At 40.7% G+C, this 25330-nt stretch overlaps 1 protein-coding gene across 3 annotated transcripts in view; it reads left to right on the top strand.

The window, feature by feature from the left end:
- The window catches only part of LOC109482357 (rho guanine nucleotide exchange factor 18-like), a 32470-nt gene that overhangs the window by 2142 nt on the left and 4998 nt on the right, over positions 1-25330 (top strand). The window contains exons 4-27 of one of the 3 annotated variants that reach the window (XM_019785044.1): positions 550-636; positions 1139-1182; positions 1857-1942; positions 2056-2113; positions 2289-2341; positions 2459-2635; positions 3087-3212; positions 3579-3696; positions 4114-4163; positions 4492-4611; positions 5290-5371; positions 5744-5829; positions 6162-6342; positions 6814-6891; positions 7174-7247; positions 7717-7749; positions 8106-8187; positions 13385-13558; positions 14064-14233; positions 15771-15839; positions 17394-17484; positions 20132-20190; positions 21595-21642; positions 23144-23178. In XM_019785044.1, coding sequence (XP_019640603.1) covers positions 550-636; positions 1139-1182; positions 1857-1942; positions 2056-2113; positions 2289-2341; positions 2459-2635; positions 3087-3212; positions 3579-3696; positions 4114-4163; positions 4492-4611; positions 5290-5371; positions 5744-5829; positions 6162-6342; positions 6814-6891; positions 7174-7247; positions 7717-7749; positions 8106-8187; positions 13385-13558; positions 14064-14233; positions 15771-15839; positions 17394-17484; positions 20132-20190; positions 21595-21642; positions 23144-23178 — 2181 coding nt within the window. Of the gene's footprint in view, positions 1-549; positions 637-1138; positions 1183-1850; positions 1943-2055; positions 2114-2288; positions 2342-2458; positions 2636-3086; positions 3213-3578; positions 3697-4113; positions 4164-4491; positions 4612-5289; positions 5372-5743; positions 5830-6161; positions 6343-6813; positions 6892-7173; positions 7248-7716; positions 7750-8105; positions 8188-13384; positions 13559-14063; positions 14234-15770; positions 15840-17393; positions 17485-20131; positions 20191-21594; positions 21643-23143; positions 23179-25330 lie in introns of all 3 variants that reach the window. The other 2 variants (XM_019785043.1, XM_019785045.1) reach the window with 2 other exon arrangements.

Raw genomic sequence — 25330 nt, 5'->3', positions numbered from 1 at the left:
ATCACCCATGACGTTATGCAAAGAAACAGTCCCCACATGTGCATTTATGTAGAACGAAATGTTCTCAACTCCTCTTGTCTGTACAGTAAGCCCATCACCCTTGGTGTCTCATGCTAAACAGTCACGTGTGCCTTGGTTTTGAATGTGTTTAGCGATCCCCACTACCTTTTTCTGTACAGTAAGCCCATCACCCATGATGTTATGTTAAATAGTCACATGTACCTTGAATCAAAAATTGTTTATAATGCTGTCTTCACTACCTTTGTCTGTACCAGCCCATCACCCTTAATGTTACGTTAAACGTTCCCTGCTACTATTTCCTGCACAGTAAGCCAATCACCCGTGATGTTATGTTGAATGTTCCCTGCAACTATTTTCTGCACATCACCTTGATAAAATTATTATCTGTAACAGCCCTCACTACCTTTCTCTGTACTGCAAGCCCAATTTACACTTGGCGTTGCATTAAATGCGTTGATGTTTTTTGCACAGTAAGCCCATCACTCATGGTGTTACATTAAACGTTCCCTGCTACTATTTCCTGCACAGTAAGCCCATCAGTGAGGAAGACCAGGACACAGACATGGCAGGCAGCAGACTGGGGAGACCAGCCAGCCATGGAGGCTCCATCACAAAGTGAGTCTCTCTGTGGTACTAACCTTTCCGGCAACACACAGAGTCAAAGATCTTTAGTACTACTCTGAATGTCACAGTGCTTTGAAGCTGATGCATGTGCAACATGTATAAACGTGTGGTAGGTACATGTACATGTAGTGCTGTCTGTGGTGCAAATGAATTCCAAGAAAAGGGTGTTTTTGCAGTGTTTTAAGTTTACAGTTGAAACAAGTCTGTCGTACAATTCTTGTTATACAACACATATTCATGGTGTCATGATTTTGTGGTAGAGAGGTTCCACGCAAACTATGTACATATCTTTGTTACTTTATAATGCAGCTGAAACCTATCCATTTATAATGCAAGCTAAAATGTCAATCTAAATACAACAAAGGTGATGCAGTCAGTATCGTAAAAGTAGATGCACCGACTAATGTTTGGGGTTGGATAGAATTAATTTTTTAGCTCAACACAGATAAACTTTCATTCTTCTAATAATTTGTGTTGTTTGTTTCCTCTTCAGCATCCACGCCACCATTTCCGAGTCCATGGAGTCATTAGATGAAGGTGAGAGCTTTCTGCAGACAGTAATTGTCTGCTTTGCAGTAATGGCATGGGGCATAGCACTTGGTCTGTGAGGCCTGGCTGGGTTGAAAGGGTGTACCATGCTAGCTGTTAGCATTTGCTACATGTCATGTCTAAGTCTGATTGCGTGAAGTTTGAAGTATCAAATTAGAATTCTGTAGGCCTGCAAAGTTTTATTAGTTGAGGTCATTTTATAAGATAATCAGAATGATGTATGCTGATTGTAATTTATCTGATGTATGTATTGTACAGTATGTATGCATCTTGTCTCCTGGAAGAGTAGTGGCCACCAGACAGCTAACAGAGAGACTAAAACACCAATTTAGACATCTGTGCTTTTACAATGCCTTACGTACTTTTACAACCTTACCCTTGAAGTTGCTACCTTGGGGGTTGTGAGCATTTAGGGATTATCTTCGAAACAAACTGCGATCAAAGGCACTAAGCTATAGTTCTGTGCCAGCACAATTGTTAGAACTGTTGCATAACCAGCACTGGTATTGTTTTGAGTGTGTCTGTGTCTCCACATATTTGTGGTCAACCTAACTCAAGAAGATGTGAACGGATTGTTGCAGTGCTTCTGAAGTATTTACTGTTGGATAATATATTTGTGTAAATGAAATGCTGATATATAGTTTGTTGTTTTTAAGGTGCAGCTGGTGTGGATGATCTACAAGAGGACGCTGACCTCCTGTTTAAGGGGATGGAACCACAGACATGGAGGGAAACTATTGATAACAAGGTACTGTGACATTTAGTCTACAGCTGAATAACACAGTATTGCCATATTACTGAAAACATTTATTGTACTTAACATGAAAAATACATGAATAATAATATGATTTCTTTTTACAGACATTAAAGAAACTCAAGTTGTCCGACAGAGACATCAAGAGACAAAATGCCATCTATGGTGAGTATACATAATGTACTTTCTTTGTTTTTGATAACTGATGTTAACTGGGAAGTCAATCGTTAAACAGTGTAAAATGTATATTACATCCTTTCAGAAATTTTCTGTTCAACATGGTAGATTTATACATGTAGTTACAGAGAATGTTTAATACATGTTAACTTTCTTCTTTCAGAATTTATGCGCACAGAAATGCAACATTTTAAAACGCTGAAAATCATGCAGAGAGTAAGTACCATAAATTCTCAAGTAATTTTTGTATATTTTCAGTGAATTTCAAATTTTTGTAATTTCTTATGATTCTTCAGAAACAAAGCTAAGACAGATGCTGTTATTTTTTCACAGATATTTGCCCATGGCATGCTGTATGAGCTGCATATGGAGCCTACGGTGGTTGACCAGATCTTCCCAGCCCTGGACGACATCATTGACCTTCACACGACCTTCAAACAGAACCTTCAGGACAGGCACAAGGAGCAGACACCTGTCGTGGAGAAGGTCGGAGACGTCATTTGCCAACAGGTGCGGTGCAAAGATTTTTAGCAACTCCACTCACATGGAGTCTTAAGACTCACTCTTGTTGTTGCTGGTTGTTGTAAGTCAAATATCTCTTACAGGTGCAACCAGAACTGATAAACAACCAGGAAACAGCTGCACACTATAAGCAAAAGAAAACCCAGGCAAATAGAGCTTGCTAGTGTGGAGGTCACAATTCCCAGTCAGGGGCCCTGGAATGAAAAGTATGATGTAAAAGACAACAAATAAAAAAAAGTTGAAAGAAAATAATCATGAGTACAATATGTTAGACTATGAAATTTGTTAATTTTTTGTGTGCACAAACAGTCCCCCTGGGCCCGGTTTGGAAATGTTATCTAAGCTTAAGAAGGCTAACCTACATTGTAGCATCAGGAAGTCTTCTTGTCACTGTTGCATCAAGCACATATGTTATTAACCTAGTTCCTGTGTGTTCCAGTTCCAGGATGAGATAGGTGAGCGTATGACAGAGGCGTACGGTGAGCTGTGCAGTAAGCAGGCTGACGCCATCAACCTGTACAAGGAGTGGTACACCAGGGACAGGAAGTTCCAGAACTTTATCAAGGTCGGCTCAGAAAACATTCCATAAAGTTCCTTTGCTTACCAATGTTTTGCGTTGTCATGTTTGTCTGTTGAGTTTTTTTTAAGCGACTGGATATTAAAGAAAAGAGTCAGATGTTTCCAATATCATCCACAATCTTTTATCAGTGACTGGTTACACTTGTTTTTAGACTCATCTCAGCAAAAAAAATGTTATCAGAAATGTCTGACTCTTTCGAGAATTCCTGCAGTTGCGGAACTTATTTTGCATTAAGTTATGTTCTTTACAGAATTTACACAGTTGTATAACTTATATTGCATTAACTTAATAATATGTTCTACCTGGACATCTAACTGATGTTTCCTGTTGTTGTTTGCCTTGTTTCTGTAGAAGTGTAGCCACATCCCCCTGTGCAGAAGGTTTGGTGTTCCTGAGCACATCCGCCTGGTGTCCCAGCGCATCACCCAGTACCCACTCCTCATCGATGCCATCATAAAGAGAACCAAAGGTCTGGCAGAAAAAAAATGTCCAAAATATGCATGAAGTAACTGTTATAGTATGGGATCCATGTACAAAGAAACAAAGTTTACATAAACCGTAAAGGGTACAGAAACTGCACGATACTGTACAAGGAGTGCTAGTGTCACGAAGATAAAAACAAGCCTACAGTGGGTGTCACTAGAAGACAGAAGGAAAATGTCCAGGCTACATGTATGTATAATATACAAGGTGACTAATAAACTGGTGGACGTACCAGCTATTAAGTATCTGATACCAGGTCAGAAAAGAACAATAAACAATCATGCCTTTAAGTACCAGAGTTATCAACCCAGGATTAAGGTGTTTAAAAAAGATAATAGTTACATTTAACTGTGTGTAATTTTACAACTGTAACACTTACATAATTGTATCTTCTACTTTTCAGAATCTAAAGCTGACCATGAACCTCTAAAACAGTCAAGACAACTAGTTGTGGTAAGGATCTTTTGGTATTTGCATCACATCACATTAAAGAGTGCATGTAGACCAGTGTTTGCCCCTGGACCAAGAATTTGGGAGGTCAAATCCTGGCTGTTTCTGCTCCCCGAACATGCATGCTACTGGAAAGGGTCACAGTCCCAGGATGGGACATGAGCTTTGGACCACCATTCATTGCACTTAAATGGAGCTAGCAAGCGGAATTATCAAAGTACAACGAACCTGTAAATACTGTACAGACCATCTGTCTCCTCTGTCACATCCATTGAAGAATAGCTCTTTAATAAGCCAAGCTGGTTCATTATCATTTTCTCCCCTGCCACAGGACCTGTTGAACAGAGTAGATGAGATGGTAGACGACTACAACAGGCAGCAGAAGCTACTAGAGATCTACAACAGGCTGGAGAAGGGCCATGCAACCTTCAAGAATGGCAGGAAGTTCAGGGTAAAGCTAAGATTTTCTGACTGTGTAAACATAAATTTACTAATTGTACAATTGGTTCTGAAGCTTAAGCCCCTGACCTTCTCACAACAGTACTCCAGACCACTCCCCAACCAGGGTCTGCACTGTGTTGGAAGTTGGGTTTGTGGAAAAGCAGTCCAGTTTGACCGACGGAAAAAGCAATCCAGTCGTTTCTATGTGTAGTAGTGCCCCCTTGCGAAATACGATTAAAGTGCAAGCAGTCTGATGTGTTACGACATGTCCTGACTGCTTTTTCCAGCAACCTGTTGGAAGTCTGGAATCTATATATCTTATTCTAGCTCCCGTTTGCTTCTCAGACTGCATGTAAGAAGAGTATGCCTTTCTCATGATGGATTTGTCAAAATTCATAGTTGGCTGTTGCAGACAACAAGTCAAGTACTGTTCTTAACTTACGCCAAAAAGCAGTTATTCAAGCAACTGGATATGATTTTGGAAACGTCAGACGTTTCAGCTAGTATCCAGTTGCTTGAGTAACTGCTTTTTGGCGTATCGTATTACCTGGATGTCTAACCTTCATCGACGTAACAAGTACTGTTCTTAACTTAACACATCTGTTTTGGATTGTCTATCTGCCTGTCCATCCGTCTGTTGTCCTCTCTGTTGGTGTTTTCTCACTCCAGAGTTTTTTGTTTTCCACAGAGAGATGACCTTCTCCATAACCACCGTAAGCTGATCCATGAAGGAGTCGTTGGCTGGAAAAATGCTAGAGGAACTGTCAAAGGTAATGCTAAAATTCCTGTGAACAACTTTTTTACCTTTATGGATGTTGACACACCAAGTCCTTGAACTCACTATCAGTATAATATGGCAGCAGAAATATTCTTGAGTCAACAGGTTTGGGATGTTTGGATGTTCCCATGTTGGCCATCATGCTTTTAGGGGTCTGAACAGTGGAAGAGTGATGTGGTCACAAAATCACAAACCTGTAACATAATAAATCTGATCAAGTTTGTTTGTAATACTATGACTTGTAGTACATGTATTTTGACACAAGTTGTTGGACACACTGTCAGTATGTGTCAGCAGAAGTTGCGATGTCGTTTTGGATACTAGGCATAAGTCACTAACCTGTTGTTCCCATGTTTTGTTCCAGAGGTGACAGCTGTGGTGCTATCTGACATGCTGCTCTTCCTACATGAGAACAACCAGAGATACTCCTTCTACTCACAGGACCAAAAAGTAAGGATGGCTTCAGGATTTTTCCTTCTACCAGATGACTTAGAAAGTACATGTACATTTGTGCTCCCTCTTACAGTAACCGTTGTATTCTAGAGTGAAGCTAACACAATGCAGCAAAGGTCTTGACAGTGCATTGCTGTTTCAGAGATTCTGATTTCAGAAACTAGACATATCAACAAAACTTTGACCTTAGCAGCAAGATACGGTTTTTGTTCATCGGTTAGATAGACAATAATAATAATATATATAATAAATACATAGTACACGTATTTAGCCCAGGCTCTTTTACTTCCTTGCAAGTTTCAGTAACAATATTCCCATGTTTCTTGCAGTCTGCTGTTATTCCGCTCTTTAAGTTGCTGGTGCGAGAAGTAGCGAACGAGGAGCGCAGTCTGTTCCTGATCTCGGCTAACACAGTAGAGATGTACGAGATCATGTGTGTGGACGGGAAGGAGCGGGAAACGTGGATGAAAATTGTCAGGGAGGCAGTCAACAACTGTCCTGAGGAAGAAGGTGAAAAAAATTTTAAATCATCTCTCTCTGTCTGTACTACTGTAGTCTGTACTACTATGTAGTCTGCATTAGCATGTATGATTTAAAGTTGTGTTCATTGCTAACTAGACCCTGATTGCTAACTAGACCCTGATCGTGGTAGAGAACACAAGAAATAACATTGTTTGAAATGTATGCGGTCCAATAAAAAAAAAGTATAGATAGCAAAAACGATGGCAATAGCAAAATTTCAGCTGAAAGCAGCGCATTGTTACATCTAAATAGGATACTTGAATTGAGGAATATCTGTATCTGTATCTGTATAGCCGATAAAACCATCCTTCAGCGTAACACGCCAGCTTCTGTATCTGTATAGCCGGTATAACCGCCTTTCGGCATAACACACCAGCTTCGCAGGCATGCGGCGCGGCTGACTGAGTCATGTCTGTAATACAATGTAACTGATGGAGTTGTTGTCTCTGATCCCTGTAGATGAAGGAATGAAGAGTGAAACAGAGGAGGAAAGAAAAATCACAGAAGCCAGGACAGCCAAGATGAACCAGCTCATAGGTAGGTCACTTCATTTGATGAATTTATACTGTAAACCATCAAATTTTTATGGCGTTTTTTTTTTTTGTAACCTCTCCATGAGAATTCATGACACCACAAGTAAGCATTTACTGTGCATGACCACTGTACTACATTGTACTTCTTTGTTTTGACAGCAAGCACTGTGAAGACATCTTTTCCCTCCTACTGCAAAGTGAAATAAAAGTAAAATGCAGTAACTTCAGGTAGCCATGTGAATCTCTTTTGCCCTGTCCTTAACTGACCCCACCGTTGTTTGTACAGAGGAGATGACCAACAGGGATCGCGAGGTCAACCATCAACTGCAGGAGAAGATGAAGGCACTCGCAGGACTCACCGTACGTTTTTCTTCATTTATTATTTATATGATTTATTTATTTATTTATTACGACTAATATGTTAAAATTTAAGTGATACATAGTTTGTGCGATTGTAAGATTGTAAATACCAGTACCAAAGTGATATATTAATATGTAGATTCCGATATGATTTCAATTTGTATTTCCCTACTATTAATAACTTATATTGTAAACAACTTGATCAGAATTCAGCCCTGTATGTCAAGGCTGCGAGATACGTTGTAAATATGTTGATACAAGCAAATAAACCAATTCTATATATATATATTTATTTATTTTCATTGAGATTTACCACATTTGTAGAAAGATTGACATAAAAAGACTGGTGACTATCACCTTTTCACTCACAGCAGGAAGGAACCCTACTCTTCTCGATATGTGTGGTTGGTTCTTTCACTTGCTTGAGATGTTATCCCCCATGTGATCAATATAACTTACTATTTTCCAGGAGCTGATTGGGAGAGAAGACATTGCCCAACAGGTAAGGTGTTCTGTAAACTTGCAGTGTCTCTGACACAGAATTGGTTGTTGCCAAAAAGGGACAACCATACAGACATTATCGTTTCTACAGAATTTTTGTCATGCAGCTATAATGCCAGGATTCAGGAAGATGTCCTCATTTCCTCCCTATTTTGTTGGTCGCTTAAACCCTGCTAAAGCTGAACACACTAAACATTATGCACTACTAAAGCCAGGCATACACGTAGCAGTCGTCTGTTTAAAGTGGTGGGCCCAGTTTAACTAACTTTTTTTTTTTTCGGGTACTATCATAAACCATTTCTGCCTAATTGAGCGACCTTACAGTGCTACCAACTCTGTTCTATATTTACTTTACAGCTGAAACCCACCTACTCCCTGGCCATAGACACAGGGGAGGAGCTGCAACCCAAGAAATGGCTGCAGGCAGCCATTCAAGAAGGTAACTGTTATATAGCTGCAGTAAAAATAATACATATAGAAGTTGAATTGCTGAGCACTACTACATTCATTGTAGTAGCATATGCTTGTATCTTTTGAATATCATAATCATTATGATTGCATAAAAATAAAAGAAATAGTTTACCGCAGGGTATTGTTTGACACCATTCATATTTTGAAAACAATGGACAGTGCTATGTTTGATATTTATAGTTGGTTTATTGTTTCAATTGAAAGCAATACACTAAAATACATTGCAGCGACTTGTACATAGTACAAGTCGCTGAATTATGCATATTAGGCAGTTACAAGAAATGAATAAAACACTTAATAAAATCTATAGAAACTACTATACATAGCAAAATAATTAAAATAATTAGACAATAATCATAATAAAAATTACCACACATGATAGGTTACCTGACGTTGTTCAGAAGTGCAGTAAAGTATGGAATGGGGCTGTTTTTATATCTGTTGGATCTTGCCATCGGAATACAGAGCTGATTATTGCCCTTTAAATTTCTGTTGTGAACATCTTTCCGTAGCGGGGGCAGCCAGTTTCTAAACGTCGGCGAATTCAACAGAGATTTGGCAAATTTAAGGCTTAGCGATTCTCGTCTAGTTTTCAAGGTACAGAGGCCAAATTGGGAAAGGGCTTCATCATAACATGAGTATTGAGGGCCTAAAATTATTCTTAGCGCACGTTTCTGTATTCGTTCTAATTTATCGGATTGTTGATGTGTTATATTGGCATTCCATACAGGGGCAGCATATTCAACGGTTGGTCGTATATATAATAAATAGATTTCGCAAAGGTCATTGATGGGAAGGCCGAAACGTTTTAATTTCTTTAACCAGTAGAGCCGTGAGCTTGCTTTTGTCGTAATGACCTCTACGTGCTTATCCCATTTCATATCCGCTGTCAACCACAGTCCAAGTATGCATGCCACTTCTGTATGCTCAAGGACTTTACCATTAAGAAGGATATCGGGGGGAGGAGGAGGGTCGTTAATAAAAGTGATGTTCATTATTTTGCACTTATCTTCATTTAGTGACATATGATTTTCTGACGACCACATTTCAAGTTGATTAACCGATGTTTGCATCGAGGTTGGTACACTTAATAATCTGCTTTCCTTTAAAGTCAGATCATCTACGTATTTCCATCTATCCACAAAAGATTCCATTGCCTCATTTACAAATACTAAAAAGAGAACAGGCCCTAATTTGGTTCCCTGAGGAACTCCTGATGAAATTCTCTCCCAACCAGAAGTTGCGCCTCTGTACCGAACACACTGTGTACGTTCACTGAGAAAATCACTTATCCATGGTACAATAGAAGTACGTACACCACAAGTTAACAGTTTATGGATTAATACTGTATGATCAATTTTATCAAATGCCTTGCTAAAATCAGTTAACAGGACAGTCTGGATAGTTTTAGGGGTGTCGGCGCCAAGGAGTATTGAGTCAACCAAACTAGTGAGGTAGTGAACAGATGATCGCCCCCTTCTACTGCCATATTGGTTAGGGTCAAGAACGTCGCTTATGTCAAGAAGGATCCATTTTGTGATAAAAGATTCAAACGTTTTTATCAAGATAGAAGTGAGTGATATGGGACGCAGATTTTCAACTGTTGCAGGGCTTTTCTTTGGAATGGGTGAAATTATGGCTCCTTTCCACTGTTTGGGTATTCGTCCCTCATCCAAAGAACAGTTGAAAATATGTGCCAATATATCACTCAATTCAACGGCTAAAGGTTTTGACAATCTTGGGGGACAGATTATCGGGACCACAGCTTTTTCTTGCATCAATGCGTTTTAAAATTTCGTAGACCTCCCAGGAATGTACTTGTGGTGGTCTGGAAGGAGAAGGTAAGTAAGATGGCAATGATTCAGGATCTAAACATGGAAGTTGGTTAACGATGTCTGAAAAGTGACGGTTGATCACATCAGCAATCTCCTTGTCCGTTAAGGACGTAGCGCTGGGGACGGAAACTGATAAGCTACGCCGAAAATTTAGTATATTTCGTAGATGCATGTGCCACTTAGCTGGGTTCTCCTTCTTAAGCACCTGAATCTTACGCAAATAATGTCTTTTCTTTGCCTTCACACACAAGCGATTCACATTGTTTCTAAGCTTTCTATACAATGGCATATTTCCAGAGTGAAAAGCCCGCTGTCGCTTCTTGATAACAGCTTTAATTTGGGGAGTAATCCATTCTTTGTCAGATTTGTGTTTCACAAAGGATTTCATTGGAAAATGTTGATCTATTTCTGAATGAAGGGTTTGATACAATATATCTACTTTTGTTTGAATATCAGGGGCATCAAAAACTTCTGTCCAGGGGTGCGAGGAAATCCACCGACCGAAAGAGCGCACTTCAGAGTCTTTAAAGGAACGAAATTGTGTTCTTATTTTAGAATTAACAGGTATATGATCACAGGGAGACCATATAACCGTGTTGTGGTCACTCATTCCCAAGGGCTCTTCGATACGAGGAGGGTGATAAAAGGGATACAAATTAGTAATGATTAAATCAAGAATGGCATCTCCCCTGGTGGGCTGTTTAACAAGTTGTTTCAGCTGGGCTCCATGTATAACATTAGTAACATCGCATCTATTAAAATCCCCTAAAACACAAATCCCAGCAAGTGGATACTTGGTGTTTATCTTATCAACGCTGTCTATGAGATGTTTGCAGAGCAATTCCTGGTATGAAGACGCTGGAGGGTGATAGACAGCACAAATGGCAATATTAGAAATCGAACGAGGCGACCAATTAGGTTTGAGTAGTACCCACAGACACTCAAGTTCTGTGGGTACTTCAATAAAATTTAGAGTCTCCGCAGATATATGATCTTTAACATAAATTGCCACACCTCCACCGCGGCCTTCATTTCGACAACGAGAAAACAAATTAAAACCACTAACATCTATACACTCAGACGGGTGCTCGTGAGTGAACCAGGTTTCCGTGATAACGGCTATGTCTATCTTATTATTGTTCAGCATATCAGACAGGTCGTCCAATTTATTAATCAGTGATCGGGCATTACTAAGTAAGAGTGATGGAAGTGTTCTACGCTGTGGTGGCAAAATGTTAGCCTGAGTTACAGTCTCTCTGCCAACCTTAACAGCCTTGTCTGCTCCGCCGTCCGGAACTTCCACCTGCTGTTGGGAGCACCGCGACCTTGAAAACCCGCCGTTGTTGTTGCAGACCTCACGGCATCGGAGTAGGACGTACCGACACGGACCCTTGACTGCTTCTCGCCCCTGATAAACCTGATAAAGTTCGTAGCCAGTTGGACGGTTCCATGTCCGTTTAGGTGTACTCCGTCTCGGCATACATAGAGTGGTCCGATGTTGCTGTTATCAATAAAAGTCATGCCATTAGACGTACACATCTCTGCGAGACCAAGGTTGATCAGGTGTGTCCGTTCTGGATCCGTATCTGCCCGGGAGATGACTCCTGATACTGCGATCCGTGCACCAGACTCCCTGATAGTTGTTGTCAAGTCGCGAGTTTTGTCGATGACCGCCTGAACTGAATCCTTGCTGTTATTGGTACCGGCATGTATGATTACAGTACGTGGGTCCTCAGTTGAAACAATTCTGCGGGCCGGGGAATGCAACTGCTCAATACGGGCACCACGATGTGTGAAACATCTCACACTCCTGTTCTTAGACATCTTGTTAGGCTTTAGATCCTTGATCATTGAGTCGCCAATGATAACAGTTTTTCCCTGAGCCTTGGACTGGTAGAATCTTTGTTGTTGATGTTTGCGATACAAGTCAATCTGGTCATCGTGTTGTTCAGAAATGCGCGTGCCGCATTCTTCAGATGAGGCCAGCTGGACGTCGTCCGAGCCATCCAACGCTGCGAACCGATTGGAAGTTGACATGGTATCCTCAGCACAGGTGTGTTTGTTATGCCGCTGTGTTGATCGGCCTTCATTTACATGACACCATTCTGAGAATTTGTTGACATCAGTCTTCTCGTTCGTCAAGTCTTTGATGATTTGTACTAGAGAGGCATTTTCATCTCGGAGTCTCTGAACTTCTCTAGCAAGATCATCCTGTGAGTTTCGATAGTCGTTTTCATTAGAAGGTATTTGACCTTCCAGCCGTTTTACTTTGTCGACGAGAAACTTGACCGTATCAGGGAGCATTTTACAATGTCTGCATACCTGTGACTGATCATCGGATTCGCTACAGATCGTCGATTCACACAGGAAACAACTGATCACGGGTAGAGTTGCAACCCGGTCAGTTACATCAGGTGAATCCTTCCTTGGAGTGATGTTATTAGACAGCGTTGTATCCCCACTTCCACAGCTTTGACTGGACGACCCATTGTCTTGGTTAGGGCGAATACAGTCTTTCAAGTCTTTACTGACCTGCCCTAAATTAGTAAAGTTAAACAACGCTATAACATCTTTGATGAGAGTAAAGCGCTGAGAAGTGTTCTTGTTTCTTCTCACTAACCTGCCATCAGCTAGGTCGTCTGGAAGCTTCTCGATGCTGTCGAAAATCTCCTGTCGTACTTGTTTCAGAGATTCCAATGTGGAGGGGGCATTGTTAGTTGCGATTTTTGCGATACAATCTGCTTGCCATGCAGGATTGTCCTGGTAAGATTCAAACCGCGACAGTCTCTCCAGGATCTTGTCCTTCAAGCTAGAGATAGCGTTGGTTGCCGGAGCTGACAAAGCCATATGACACAGTGTCCGCGTCCCAGGTAACAGCAACAATGGCGGCGGCGTCACCCTCCCCAGACACACACAACAACGTCCAAGAATCGGCCAAGAATGGCAAAAAAACGGTCCTACTGTTGAGGATCACAAACACACAGTCACTTAAAAGAACTCAGGTCATCGATTCTGGATCGATTCGAACTTTCAAAGCTAAAGTAGGGCAACTTCTGACTAAAAGTAGAGGAGTGTAAAAAAAGCGTGACCGGTTGAAGACACCGGATATGACGTTATCTGACTGGTCCTGATAGTGTACTAATAGCCTTAGAATTGTAGTTCAATAGGTCGTTAAATCAATTAATGACTATTCTTTGAACACAAACAAGTGTAATACCTACAGCTTACGTTGTAGCTGACGTTTGTCACTTTCTTCAGGACAATATCATCAATTTGATGTTAGAGAATACAAAGTGAAATGTCAAACAATTTCCCATTTTGTGTTTGTAGCTGAGAACCTGAAGAACACGCTGTACGGCCCTGGCGGCCACCTGAGTCGCAGTGTGAGCAGCGTGGGGGAACACGGCAGCGGCTCCCACCTCTCCCCCGTCCTGCCCAAACGCAACCGGACATTTGGGGGCTTCGATGCCAACGCCAAGGAGGAGTCAGGCACTGGAGGGAGAGGTAAGGCTGTGTGCCTAATACGAATACCTGTACCTGTAAAAATATTTAGGATCTGAACATCTAGTGTACCTGTACCTGAACAAAGTAAAACACTAGTGTACACTATTCTTTTTTACACGAGAAATAGGTAAATTGCATAATGTCAAAGATGACAGTTTGGACAAGTCCGTGCTTGGAAATCTGGAAAACTTGTACTTGTTTTTAGATACGTAAACCCTTACGTAAGACAATAATTTGCCACTAAAATTTTAGTAAAAAGACAGTTGGCCACATTGTATAACTCACAGATGGCCAAACTTGTTTGTCAGACCTGTACCTTAACCTATGGCATGTACCTATACATAAACTTATTTATTTATTTAAGTTGTGAAGTGATTGGTCATTGATTATCCTGATGAAGGCGACAGTGGTCGTTGAAAATTTGATCCCTTGTACAATTGTGTGTTGGAATAAATTGCAACCTTTTACTATAATCTTAATAAAACAATTTTTCTTTCTATGCCAGGTTCCTTTAAGAAGCGTTTCCCAGCCTCCACGCTGAACGATGCTGATCAGAGCAGCAGTTCTCCCGACCTGCCCAGCAGGGTGGGCGGGGCCAGCGGAGACAGACAGCAGCTGTCTCACAGCAAGTCAGACAGCGTCAGCCCCACCGAGCAGGAACACAGGTCATTCAAGGTACGTCAATGAAGGTTACATGTAGATATCCAGGTAATGAGATACACAAGAAAGCAGTTACTCAAAGAACTGGATAGGTTTTGGAAAACTGTCAGATGTTTCAAGTAGCATCTGGATCTGAATCTGTGGTTGAATGTAATATCTCTAACTTACATACATGTGACAATTAAATGGATTGCTACCTGTTCAACCAAAGATTCTGTTAGTCACTGATGAAAAGTAGTGCATGCTACTTGAAATGTCTAAGAGTTTTCAAAATCTATCCAGTTACTTGAGTAACTGTTTTCTTGTGTATTCCTAATGGCTGTTCCACGTCAAAAGCTACGGGGATGGACATCTATGGACATTTTTTATACAAAAGTACCTTCTTCCCATACATGAAATCATTGTTGTCAACCTCCCCCCATTCTGAACTTTCTATAAACTGGAGCAGCTGCAAGTTCATTTCCATACCTGCCTTGATTTGTTTAGTCTGATTGAATAAATTAAATGCGTTAAAGAGATTCTATAGGAATACAGTGAAACCTATTCTTAAGGACCATCTGGCCTCTGTGACTACTTTTTGGTGATCCCTTAGATCCCGTTGACAGTCACAGAAGTATTTAGATTCCTATCTATAGTGACAATCTGTCCACATAGACCAGATTTATCGTCTTTTGGCTGTGTGACAATCATTTATTATTCTCTAAGATCACATCTACTCCATTGCTGTGTATCTTCAGTATTTCTATGCTGCTACCAATACATGTATGTGCTCTATTGCCTGCATTCTTGTTTTCACAACCTTTAAGAAATACAATGAGTACCATTTAAGAATGATGTCACATCAACTAAAGTTCTACAGTTCTGTATTTGTACTCTTCCCATTGCATGTAGGTGTTTGTGACTTTATCTGGTGGCATGTTTTCTTTGTAATTTGCATGATTGTTTGATTTTGCTGAATTATAAAGTGAATGTTTGTGATTTAAACTTGATGTATTTTCTTCCACTGTTGTCAGTGCGTACTGATTGCATTATGATACTGCCTTTTTCATGACTTTTCAAAGCCTCATGTAGCCATTCCATATCTTCCTACCTGTGTGATGGTAACTAGCCTGGTATCCATCCTATTATATCTGCTGAGTTTCTTTCATCTTCTCTGCAAGTGACAAGTGTATTGATGGTCCCTTAGATAATTTTGCCTATTGACACAAGCATTAAGAATCCTGTCTATAGCAACCACCTGTCCCCTGAATGGTCTTCTGTTGACTGTTGTGGTCAAACAATGAAGAAATTTGTTGCTAGACCTCTTTGCAGAGACGACAAAAAAGTATAAGAAGACGTTGATCCAGTTTAGCTCAAGTAAAGTCAAGAACAGTTGAGCTACTCTTCCTCTGGTAGCAACAGGAAAGATAGACACCATGTTCGGTGTATACAAGTTCATTCTTCCTGAAAGAGACTCAGCAGCTTAAAGTAGGGACAGGATACCAGTACTAGGCGATATGTTCCTGCACATGTGATTGAAACGGACCGTTGCTTGGTGGCCTTCCTTCTGCAGCTGTCGCTGGCTCTTCTTCAGGCTTTCTCTCTCATCCCCCTGAGACCCATCCTCAGTCTCCCACCCAAGGTAGAGTAGCCACGCCCAGACACACCCACCCACCAACCCACCCACCCACTAGCCGGGATCACCGATGCCAGCGTTTTTAGCTTCAGTACATTATCTTAGGCCACCGCAAGTAAATTTTATGGATGACATCCTCTGCAGACTCCAAATCTAATGCGAGCGGGCGAAAAAAAAAACAAGGCGGACCAAAAAAAAAAAAGTTCCTACATTATAAAATTTTGACTCAATCATTGTAAAATGGTTTTGATTCAGTGGGAACATCACATATACACAGCCAGAATCACATATCATTGCATCAAAGTAAGAAACAAAACATAAATCAGAGCCTTTTCTTGTCTCCTCTCGTCATAGTTATCTGCCATCCACCTTCCGGCATGGCAACAGACATCTTTGCCCATTTTCGGCATGTTGACCACTGTCAGAAGGCAACAAAATGTCTTTTTTTTTCCCAAAATCAGGCGAAAATTAATGCGCGCGTCAATGTCATCCATAAAAATTACTTGCTGTGGCCTTAGTCACTTTCCTGTGAAAGAGACTGAGGTCGCACATATTCCATTCATCTATCTGTCTGTCTTTTGAGTATTTGTGGAGAATATGAACAGACACACTGATAGGCAAAACCTGAGCTGTGATATGCCTGGCACACAGTGCTTGAAACAGCTCATTATGTAACATCACTAGAATACATGTATGTGCTGGTACAGTCTTTTTAGCAGAAAATGACTAATAGAGTGTACTGAAGGTAAACAGGCTGGCATCCAGGCTACCCTCCCACACCCTGCTCTACAATTCTTCACATAGGAATATGATGTTCTTGACTCTCATACACATTTCAGACTGGATAAAGTATAGTCATTATAGAGATTACTTCTAGACATTTGGAGTAACAGTTATAAGTGTTGACTAATTCTATCAGTAACTTAAGTGATGCTGATGAAGAGTGATGAATGTCACTCTAAACGTCTGGAAATAATCTCTGTATTTTGTTTGTTAGATCAGGAATTTACAGTATATTTACATTGTATAATACTCCAGGACCTGTGCCTTTCCTTGGTAGTCACACTGTGTAGAAGCTCCCCCTAGTGTGAGAATATTGTACTGCATGCCTTGCCCAAATTTTCAGGTAACCGTTTAGATGAATGTCAGACAGCATTTCCTTTCCTGGTATCATGTTCGTTTAGAAAAATTCTTACAGAAGCATACATTCAAGTATTTACAGGTTCATTGTCCCAGATTTTCTTGATCTCCTGAGTCTTCTTGGTCAGTTTTGACTACACTGTTATGAGCATGTCCACAGAACATACTGCACCTGCAAGAAACAGAATGTCTTGTTTAAAGTTCTATTCATGTATTTGATGAGATTCAGTCTATGGTTTTCAAATGATGTGTCGGAAAAGATATTCAATAGGCAAAGTACCGATGCAATGTTGATCAAACATTGAATGAAATTCATGAAAAATCCAGGTTTCGTATAGGCATGGTATGCTTTGCCGACGTGCTTTGGACCACAGGCATGTTTGAGTTGTGTATTAAAGATGTGGGTTTGTGGTGTGACAGGTTGGACTGGACCGGAGAGGCAGCAGTGCCAGTAGGAAAGTCCACATGGAGGAGGACGGTCAACAGACACCCAGCGAACACAGCTCTCAAGGTAAGAGGGGTTCTTACACTACTGTAAGGCTCCAAGTACTTTTTTCTGCATACCTGTATTGGTGCAGGTAACATTGAAAATTACCTGCACCAGACAAATTTTACCTCCACTCAGTAGGGATCACACTAAAAACTGTTTGTAACGGTTATGACTTATTATGATTTGTATAATACCAAACGACCACTAGACCTGAAATATTACATGTTCAAAAAGCAATGCCATCATTTCTGTTATCTTGTATACTAGTAGTAGGTAGTAGTAGTAGAGGTCAATGCAGCAAATTAAAATCCACATACACCTACATACATGATGTACCCGGTATATACGAGTTATGTACATTTATATACATTCCTGTACACATGTTCCAGTGCAAGTAGAAATCAGAAATATCTGCATGGCTCTTATATAGCCTGCACTGTGATATGTCTAGCCTTGGTAGACTCACGACATGAGGAAGACAGTAAAATTGTCCAAATGAGTAGACCAGAGACACCTACAGAGGTGGGGTGTTGCCAACATTGCTAGGAATGTCAGTACATCTGTTCTCACTTAATTAATATAATTAATGAGGAAGTTCTCAGTCATGGTCAACAGAAGAAACCCGTTGTGCCGAGGAGTTCGTTGCTGGCTCCACAAGTCTCGAAGATCAAATTGGGATCTTTGTCTAACTGCTTGTTACACAAATTACACAATACGTGTAGGCATTTCTCGGTTCTTCAGCACTGGCACGATATTGAACTTGTGAACAGAAACCCTGCTGGCATGAATGCTATCTTTAAACAGCTATCTTTACTAAACAGCTACAGGTATCTTTAATCTATTCTTAAGCCTTGCTGACCATAAGTTATTTACTACTGTACGTTTATTGCAAGATCTTGCCCGGCTACAAGGCAACATAACTAATTGCAAGGGACAGTACAAAAAGCAGTATATAAATTTACAGTATTACATAATATAATTTAAATGCTAACTCTAAATCTTAACTGCATATGCGGGTGCAAAGACCTGTTACTAGTATATTTATGTACATACAGGCCCCCTGAGTCACCCCCAGTGCCCTGCCCTGTGACACTCCGTCCTAGTTACTGACCACCGCACACTGACAGCTCCTGCTGAGTCATCAGTAACACTACCACTGAAATATCTCTTCTACAATTTCACCTAACAAGTCTCCAATGAAAAACCCATATGCACAATCCAAACAGTTCAGGCTAAATTAGGGCCCCGGGGAATGTTTGATGTTAGAGAAGAAAAAGGCTCACCAATGGGAATCACATGTGGAGCATGTGTGAGGAGGTATGACTCATGGAAACGTTATCTTTAAAGCCTGGAAAAGTCGCAGATCAAGTGGTACTCATTCGTGGGTCAGAGAGAGCCAGAGCAAAAATGTTGAGGCCGTGTTGTAATCAAGAGGAGAGGGCTTCGTTTTAACTAATCAATCACCCTTGGGGAGGTGAAGGCAGCCTTGTTTATAGCACAGTGGTTGTACTTGGTAGAGAAGGACCAAGGAAATAGTAAAGATTACCTGCAAGGATACACAACAAACAAGTGTCCACAAGCAGGGTTGACACAAATTTGATATACATGTACACACATATATACCTGCATTGCATTTGATTTTGGAATGATAGTGTACCAGTAGGTTTGAATCTTTAATAGCTCTGTGACAGTTTGAAAGTTGTAGATGTATAACATACTGTCATTAAAAAAACGATGTCCAAATTTCTTATTAACCTGAGATGATCACTGTGAAACCAATATGATCAAAAGCAAAAATCAAAACACTTTGCAGTGTGTGTAGTGTAACTACTTTGCAAGGTTGCACATTCAAGTAATGAGTAGGAACAATGGAAAAGTTCCCCTTTTTTTGCTGCGCAATGTTGATGATTATTACATCTCCCCGGTGACGACATCTGACGGACTTAAGGGCTTCCAAGAACGCTAATCATAATCATAATCAGCATGTGCCTGCCCATGTCAGCAGCCCAGCCTGTGTGAGTAGTGACTGCAGGCCAGGGTTGTTGTTGTGTTAGCAGTGCCTAACTGCATTCAGAACATTCCCCAGGACTGGGAGATGTTTCTGTTGGGACCTCATTCTCACATACCCACATGTACAGTGGAAAAATTGGAAGCAGGCTTCTGAAAGGAGGCATGAATTAATAGACAAAGCAGACAGGAAAGTGCATGTAGGCCCATAAAAATTGTCTTAATTTCCACTTTTAAAGAAGCCTCTGCATTTTTCCAGTTGTATAAAGTGTGTTGATGATTATGTAATGATAACGGTATTATTTTAGTCACTGGACTTTCCCTGGTCTCCTAAACCAAGAAATCGTGCCCTTTCCAAGTTTTCTGATCTTCTGAAGAAATTATTCTACATTTAATTTAGTCACAATATTACATGATGTTACAGTTCTACAGAGGAAGTGCTAGCAGGAACAGGAACACCTCAGACTACAAGGAAGAAACAATGTCTTGAGGAAAGCTTAGTAATAAGTCTGGAGGGAGGGTTTTCCTTGGTGATTCATCCTCAAGTTACCCTACAAGAGAGACAACTTCCAGGCGCCATGATGGTAGGATGTGACGCTCAGCAATACTGGTTACTACAGTAACAGGAAACTGAAAATGACTTTCCTTTCTTCCCTCCCAGGAGACATCTCAGGAAGAGGTTCACCACCCCCGTACTCATTGGTACCACCCAGCTCAGATGTAAGTACCAGATGTGTGGACCTTGTGGACTAGACCATTTATGGGGGGTAATATACTGGCATGACCTCTGCTGTACTTGGCAGTTTGACAGAGTTGCAGCAGGCTAATGTAAACCTGTCACTTGGAACAACTTCTTGGTTCAGGGGAGGATGATTTGATAGCACTGGTTTCGGGCACTGACGTAAGGTCTATGAAAAACTAGTATTAAAGAGGAAATGTTGTAAGGGATATTATATTAATACCAGCCACCAACTTCAATCAGAAACTTGTGTCCACAGGATCACTTTCAGGTAAGAACTTTATTGGATTTGAGATTCATGTTCTGTGAGGCTTATTTAAGCATGTTATGAGATCAACATCAGTAATGGCAAAGGTAAGAGTATAGCCTCTGTAAAATGTACTGCATGCACAGCAACTTCTTTTTTTTGTATCCTTTCAACCTTGGGCAGACGTTATGTACACTTTTCCTTTGTACATTTTCTTAAGAAGGATTTGCCATTAACTTCTTTGTGTGTATACATAACGTACATGTAGCTCTTCTTTTGTTTGGACCAGTAACTTATTGGAAAAAAATAACGTGCAGCACTTCTACTTGTACAGAGCATGACTAAGTAAAAAGAACAACAGGAAACAAAACGTTCAGTCAAATTTTTCAAGACTTAAATGTTTTAAGAGGCAGTAGGAGACATACATTTACATGTATGAGGCATGTTCATTATCACAATGCTGGGGTGCTACATGTGTGTTATCATGTCAACATCTCAGTGTGTAGTTCAACCTCCCAAGTAGTTTACCTTCCCTCCATGTCCTGTTGACCCAGCAGTGGTCCTGTCTGTAACTCATTACCAACTCATGAGGGCTGGCGTAAGGCAGACTTGTTAGTTCTCTCACCTCCATATTTGGCGCTGGGGTGCTATAACAGTAGTGCCCACCCTGCCCCCACACTTGTACATGTACATAGATGAGTGTAGGCCTTGGTGTGGTGTGGCAGGTCCTGGGAAGTAGTGCTGCCGGAGTCAGGATGTGTGTTGAGGGGATACAGTCTGCTTAGGTTTGGTTGTACAGAAGTATGTAGGTCAAGATTTCTTTTTCTAACTCTAAGAATTCTTTTTGTGGCTTTTGATTCAAATTTTGGGCAATTTTTAAAGTAGATTTTTTTTGTAAAAAGTTTAGAGGTTGACTAATCAATTGACGTGCACATTTAACGTTACATAATATACCCAATGTACTTCTTTGGTTTGCTAGGTTACTAGTATCATGATTATCATGGATCATTAATCCTTGTGTTGCAGTGTGTTAAATTTGCTTATCCCAGTAAAGGGACAGCATAAAAGTTAAAACCAATTTAAGACGCTGTTCCTGACAGTTGGCTTCTGTGTAATCTCAGTTTTTTTGTTCCCACAGCACATTTCCTCGGTCGCCAACCTGATCGACTACTTGTGTCGCCTCCAGGTAAGAACTTTATCGCCTTTCATTTCCGTCCTCCGTAGCTCCACATGATAAAGTGTGGAGGGACAGGCTGGTGGGGCTTAATGATTCCTGTGCCAGGTCAGAGCCTAGCCTGGATGTCAGAGTTCCAGAGTCTACACAGGCCAGATCCAAGGCCAACATGCTTAACCTCCAAGCAGATCTTTCGGTGGCTGCTAGACAATATCAAATAGCTCAGTAACTAGAACACTTTATTAGCCTAGTATAGTATCCTTGTATGTTCCTTATGTATGTGTGTATGTCTAAGTCAAGAAGTGTATCTTTTGTCTCCACTTTTCTATATAGGTTTGTTATGTGTCTGTTATATCTTGACCTGTACCTAACCCGTCATGGCATGAAAATGATAAATTAAAAGGTACAACGTATTTCAATTTCAATATCAAATTGGCCAGGCTGTATATCCATTTGCCACCCAATGCTTGCGTGAAAAAAAGATACCTGTACAAAGAAGAAAGCCTGATAAGACCCCGTAGAAGTAGAACACACAAATGCAAGCTGAAGCCTAAACCTCTGCTTGGAGTGTACAACATGTCCCCTAGGAAATATCAACCACAGCCTGTCCATGAGTTATACCCTGAGGAATGAGGGCCTGTGGCAAAAGTTTTCTTGGGGGCACGTTGGCCCTAGAACCGAGCTGGCTAGCGTGGGCCCTAGAAATACTCCAAGTAGAGGTTTGAATTTTGGGTTATTTTTGGCATGTTTTTAGGCTTTTTTATCAGGGTTTCTTTTTGCACTGGATTTTTTTCCCCAACAATTCCATTGAAAAAAAAAACGATAAAAAGCCTAAAAACATCCCAAATGTAACCCAAACCTCTGCTTGGAGAGTGCCCTTCAAAGAGTCTGGTACCCCAGGCAAGGGGATTGCCTGGAGGAGTGGACCCTTCATGTGTCCCAGCTGTGGAGTAGGAGAAGGAGAATTTACAGATAAGCCTGGATGTCTGCAGGGGATGACTAGCCCCATCTGGTACTGTAAACCTTGAAACATTTGCGGTGGTTTTATTCCTGCGGTGACCTCTCTACCACAAATTCACGACACCCCAAATAAACATTTCCAATGTATTCCTGCTGTACTACAGAATTGTTTCAACTGTGTACTTCAAGCACTGCAAAAAGCTCTGTTTTCCTTCGGCCATGAAATAAAACCACTGCAAAAGTAGGTGATTTTACAGTAAGACAGGGGAAGTAAGATGTTGAAGGGCACCACTGGTGTGGAAAGGGAGATTTCCTGTTCAAGCTTCTGATGTGGCCAAATGTTGTTTTGAGAAGATCTTTCTTCTGTATACCTCGGTATATACACAGAGTTTCTATTGTCAAACTTCTTTGTATATTCAAAGAGTTACTTTTAAAGGAACTGTTTGTTTTGCCAACTTGTTACAATTGTCTCTTTGCATTGTGTTCAACCATGTTTTGTAACTGTTGAAGTGAAAGTGCTGTAGTTTGACTTTCCCTTTCTTTCTTCTTGCAGTCTACTATCTCACAGCAGGACACTGCATTGGAAAGGTGAGCTTGCTTTTTTTCTAATTATATCTAACGATGATGGGATATTAGTTGAGTTTTGTTCCAACACCCCTTTCCATTAGAGGCTGTGATTGCAATATTTGATGGATCTCTAACTTCATAGTTTTGTTGTCTTTAACATGACATTGTATGTCATACTTTCGCATTGTGCATCATGTTCCCATTATAAACTTAAGATTTTCACAAGGGAATTGAGGAGGATAAGTAAGTAAGTAAGTCACAAAGACCTAATGTTGATAGCTCAGCAGTTGCTGTCTAGTGGGAAAAGGGGCCTATTAAAGCAAACTGGGTCATTTGTGTGGATAAAATAAATCCTGTAGTGCACGCCATAGCAAGTCACTTAATTGTTCTGGCAGTATTCCATAAAAACTAAAATAAAGTTGTTGTAAATTAAATTAGTCAATGCCACCATAGTGAGCTATCACAATGTTTACTAAATGTTCTCTAAATCAAAGGTTGTGTGTCTCTGTAATTATGCCGTTTCCTGGGGCAGAGTCGTCTTGTCTAGTGTATTTGCCAAGGGAAATTTGCCGCCTTGTATAATTAGGCATTGCCATCTCCAAAGATTTCTTCCCAGATGTTGAATTCTGTCCAAGGGATCGAAAGATCAGCATCTCTGTAATTACGTTGTTTCCTACATGTAGTTTGGGCCTAAAAAACTGAATTTGTTGGTTTTTCTGGTTCTTACACGCGGTGTACAATCTTATCAAGCAGACATCATGAAAACGGGATTGAGGGGAATTTGTTGATCTCCATTAGGGTTACCAATACAATAAATTTCACACTATTCTTCCTGGAGTCTGCTACAATGCAATTAAATGAAAATGAAAACAAAACTTATACAATAATTATTGGAGAAAACTTTTATTTGACTCCTGTGTGCACAGACTTTCCCCAGACTCTGTTTCGATGTCGATATTCCAATCTAGCATTATTTTTCCTAAAATCCGAGAGCCATGAAATTGAATTGGGTGGCCTTATTTGCTGAGGGAAATTTGTCGTCTGAGATTCACACCTCCAATGGTTTCTTCCCACCTCCTTGTGAAGTCCTGTGCTCCATATGTAAGACCCTGCCCCCCACAGCTGTTCTGTCAGTCAAGTGTACACAGGAGCCAAATCCAAGTCCTGTCTGTGAGAACTGTGTGCTCACAGGGACGTGTGAAGTTCACGTGTAAATATGATTGTCTCAGCGGCTGGTCAATAAAATTTATATGCATAACAACTAAAAATCCACTTCTGGTGGAAGGCTGAAATCAAGTCATGTACAGTCAATAAAGTTTACTACCATGAAACAATGCATAGAAAGAGTACACAGAGGGTGCAAATGTTAACAAATGGTGAGAGTGGAACAAGTGACTAAGAACTGCTATGGAATACAACCTAAGCTTTCTTGGGATTGACTTCTTTTTTTGGAAGCAGTGGAAAAGTCTGTGCACAATGCAGTGAACAGTGTCAGTGGAAGAGAAACTGTTCAGAGTTCAGAAATTAAATAAGTAATAATGTATATGCCATTGTGATCCTTCAGGAGATGTAACATGTATCATTTATACAGTCATGACATTTGTGAAATTTCTCGATACAATAAGTTGAATAACTGGAAGGGGTCTGAGAAATCATTCAACTGCCCCCTGTAGAAATAATCCTTTGGCTTTTCTCACTACAATGATGAGGTGGTGATTTTCGATGGTTTGACAGTCAGCAGTTTTTGCACAGATGTACACCACCCAAGTTCCAAACCACAGTCCTGTCAGCGAGAACTTGTTTGTTCATACAGGCATGTGAACTTCACATGTCAGTACAATGGGAATAATCTTTTTCACATGTTCTCACCAATAATCTGGTGATTGAACTTTTGAAGATGGGCAGAAATTTTGCACAGAAGCCCCAGCCTCCATTGAGTAAACAATGTCTTATCAAGCCTTATAGTTATACATGTAGGTGCATTCCCTTACCTTAATTGAAATTCTAGAGAGCTTCACCCCTTGTGTCTAGAAGCTGGAAATGTGCATTGGATAAGTGTGGTGGGTTTAGCCTCCTGTGCAGGCCCCGCGGCGGTGGGGAAGAGTTTTTAACGCGTTATTTTAATATAGCCGGCCATCCTACATAGCCGCCGATAGAAGGTTGCTTTCCGCCC

This window comes from Branchiostoma belcheri, unplaced genomic scaffold, assembly GCF_001625305.1.
Source record: "Branchiostoma belcheri isolate BF01 breed outbred unplaced genomic scaffold, Haploidv18h27 scaffold6, whole genome shotgun sequence".
NCBI lineage: Eukaryota > Metazoa > Chordata > Leptocardii > Amphioxiformes > Branchiostomatidae > Branchiostoma > Branchiostoma belcheri.
This window is presented reverse-complemented; position numbering and strand designations above follow the sequence as displayed.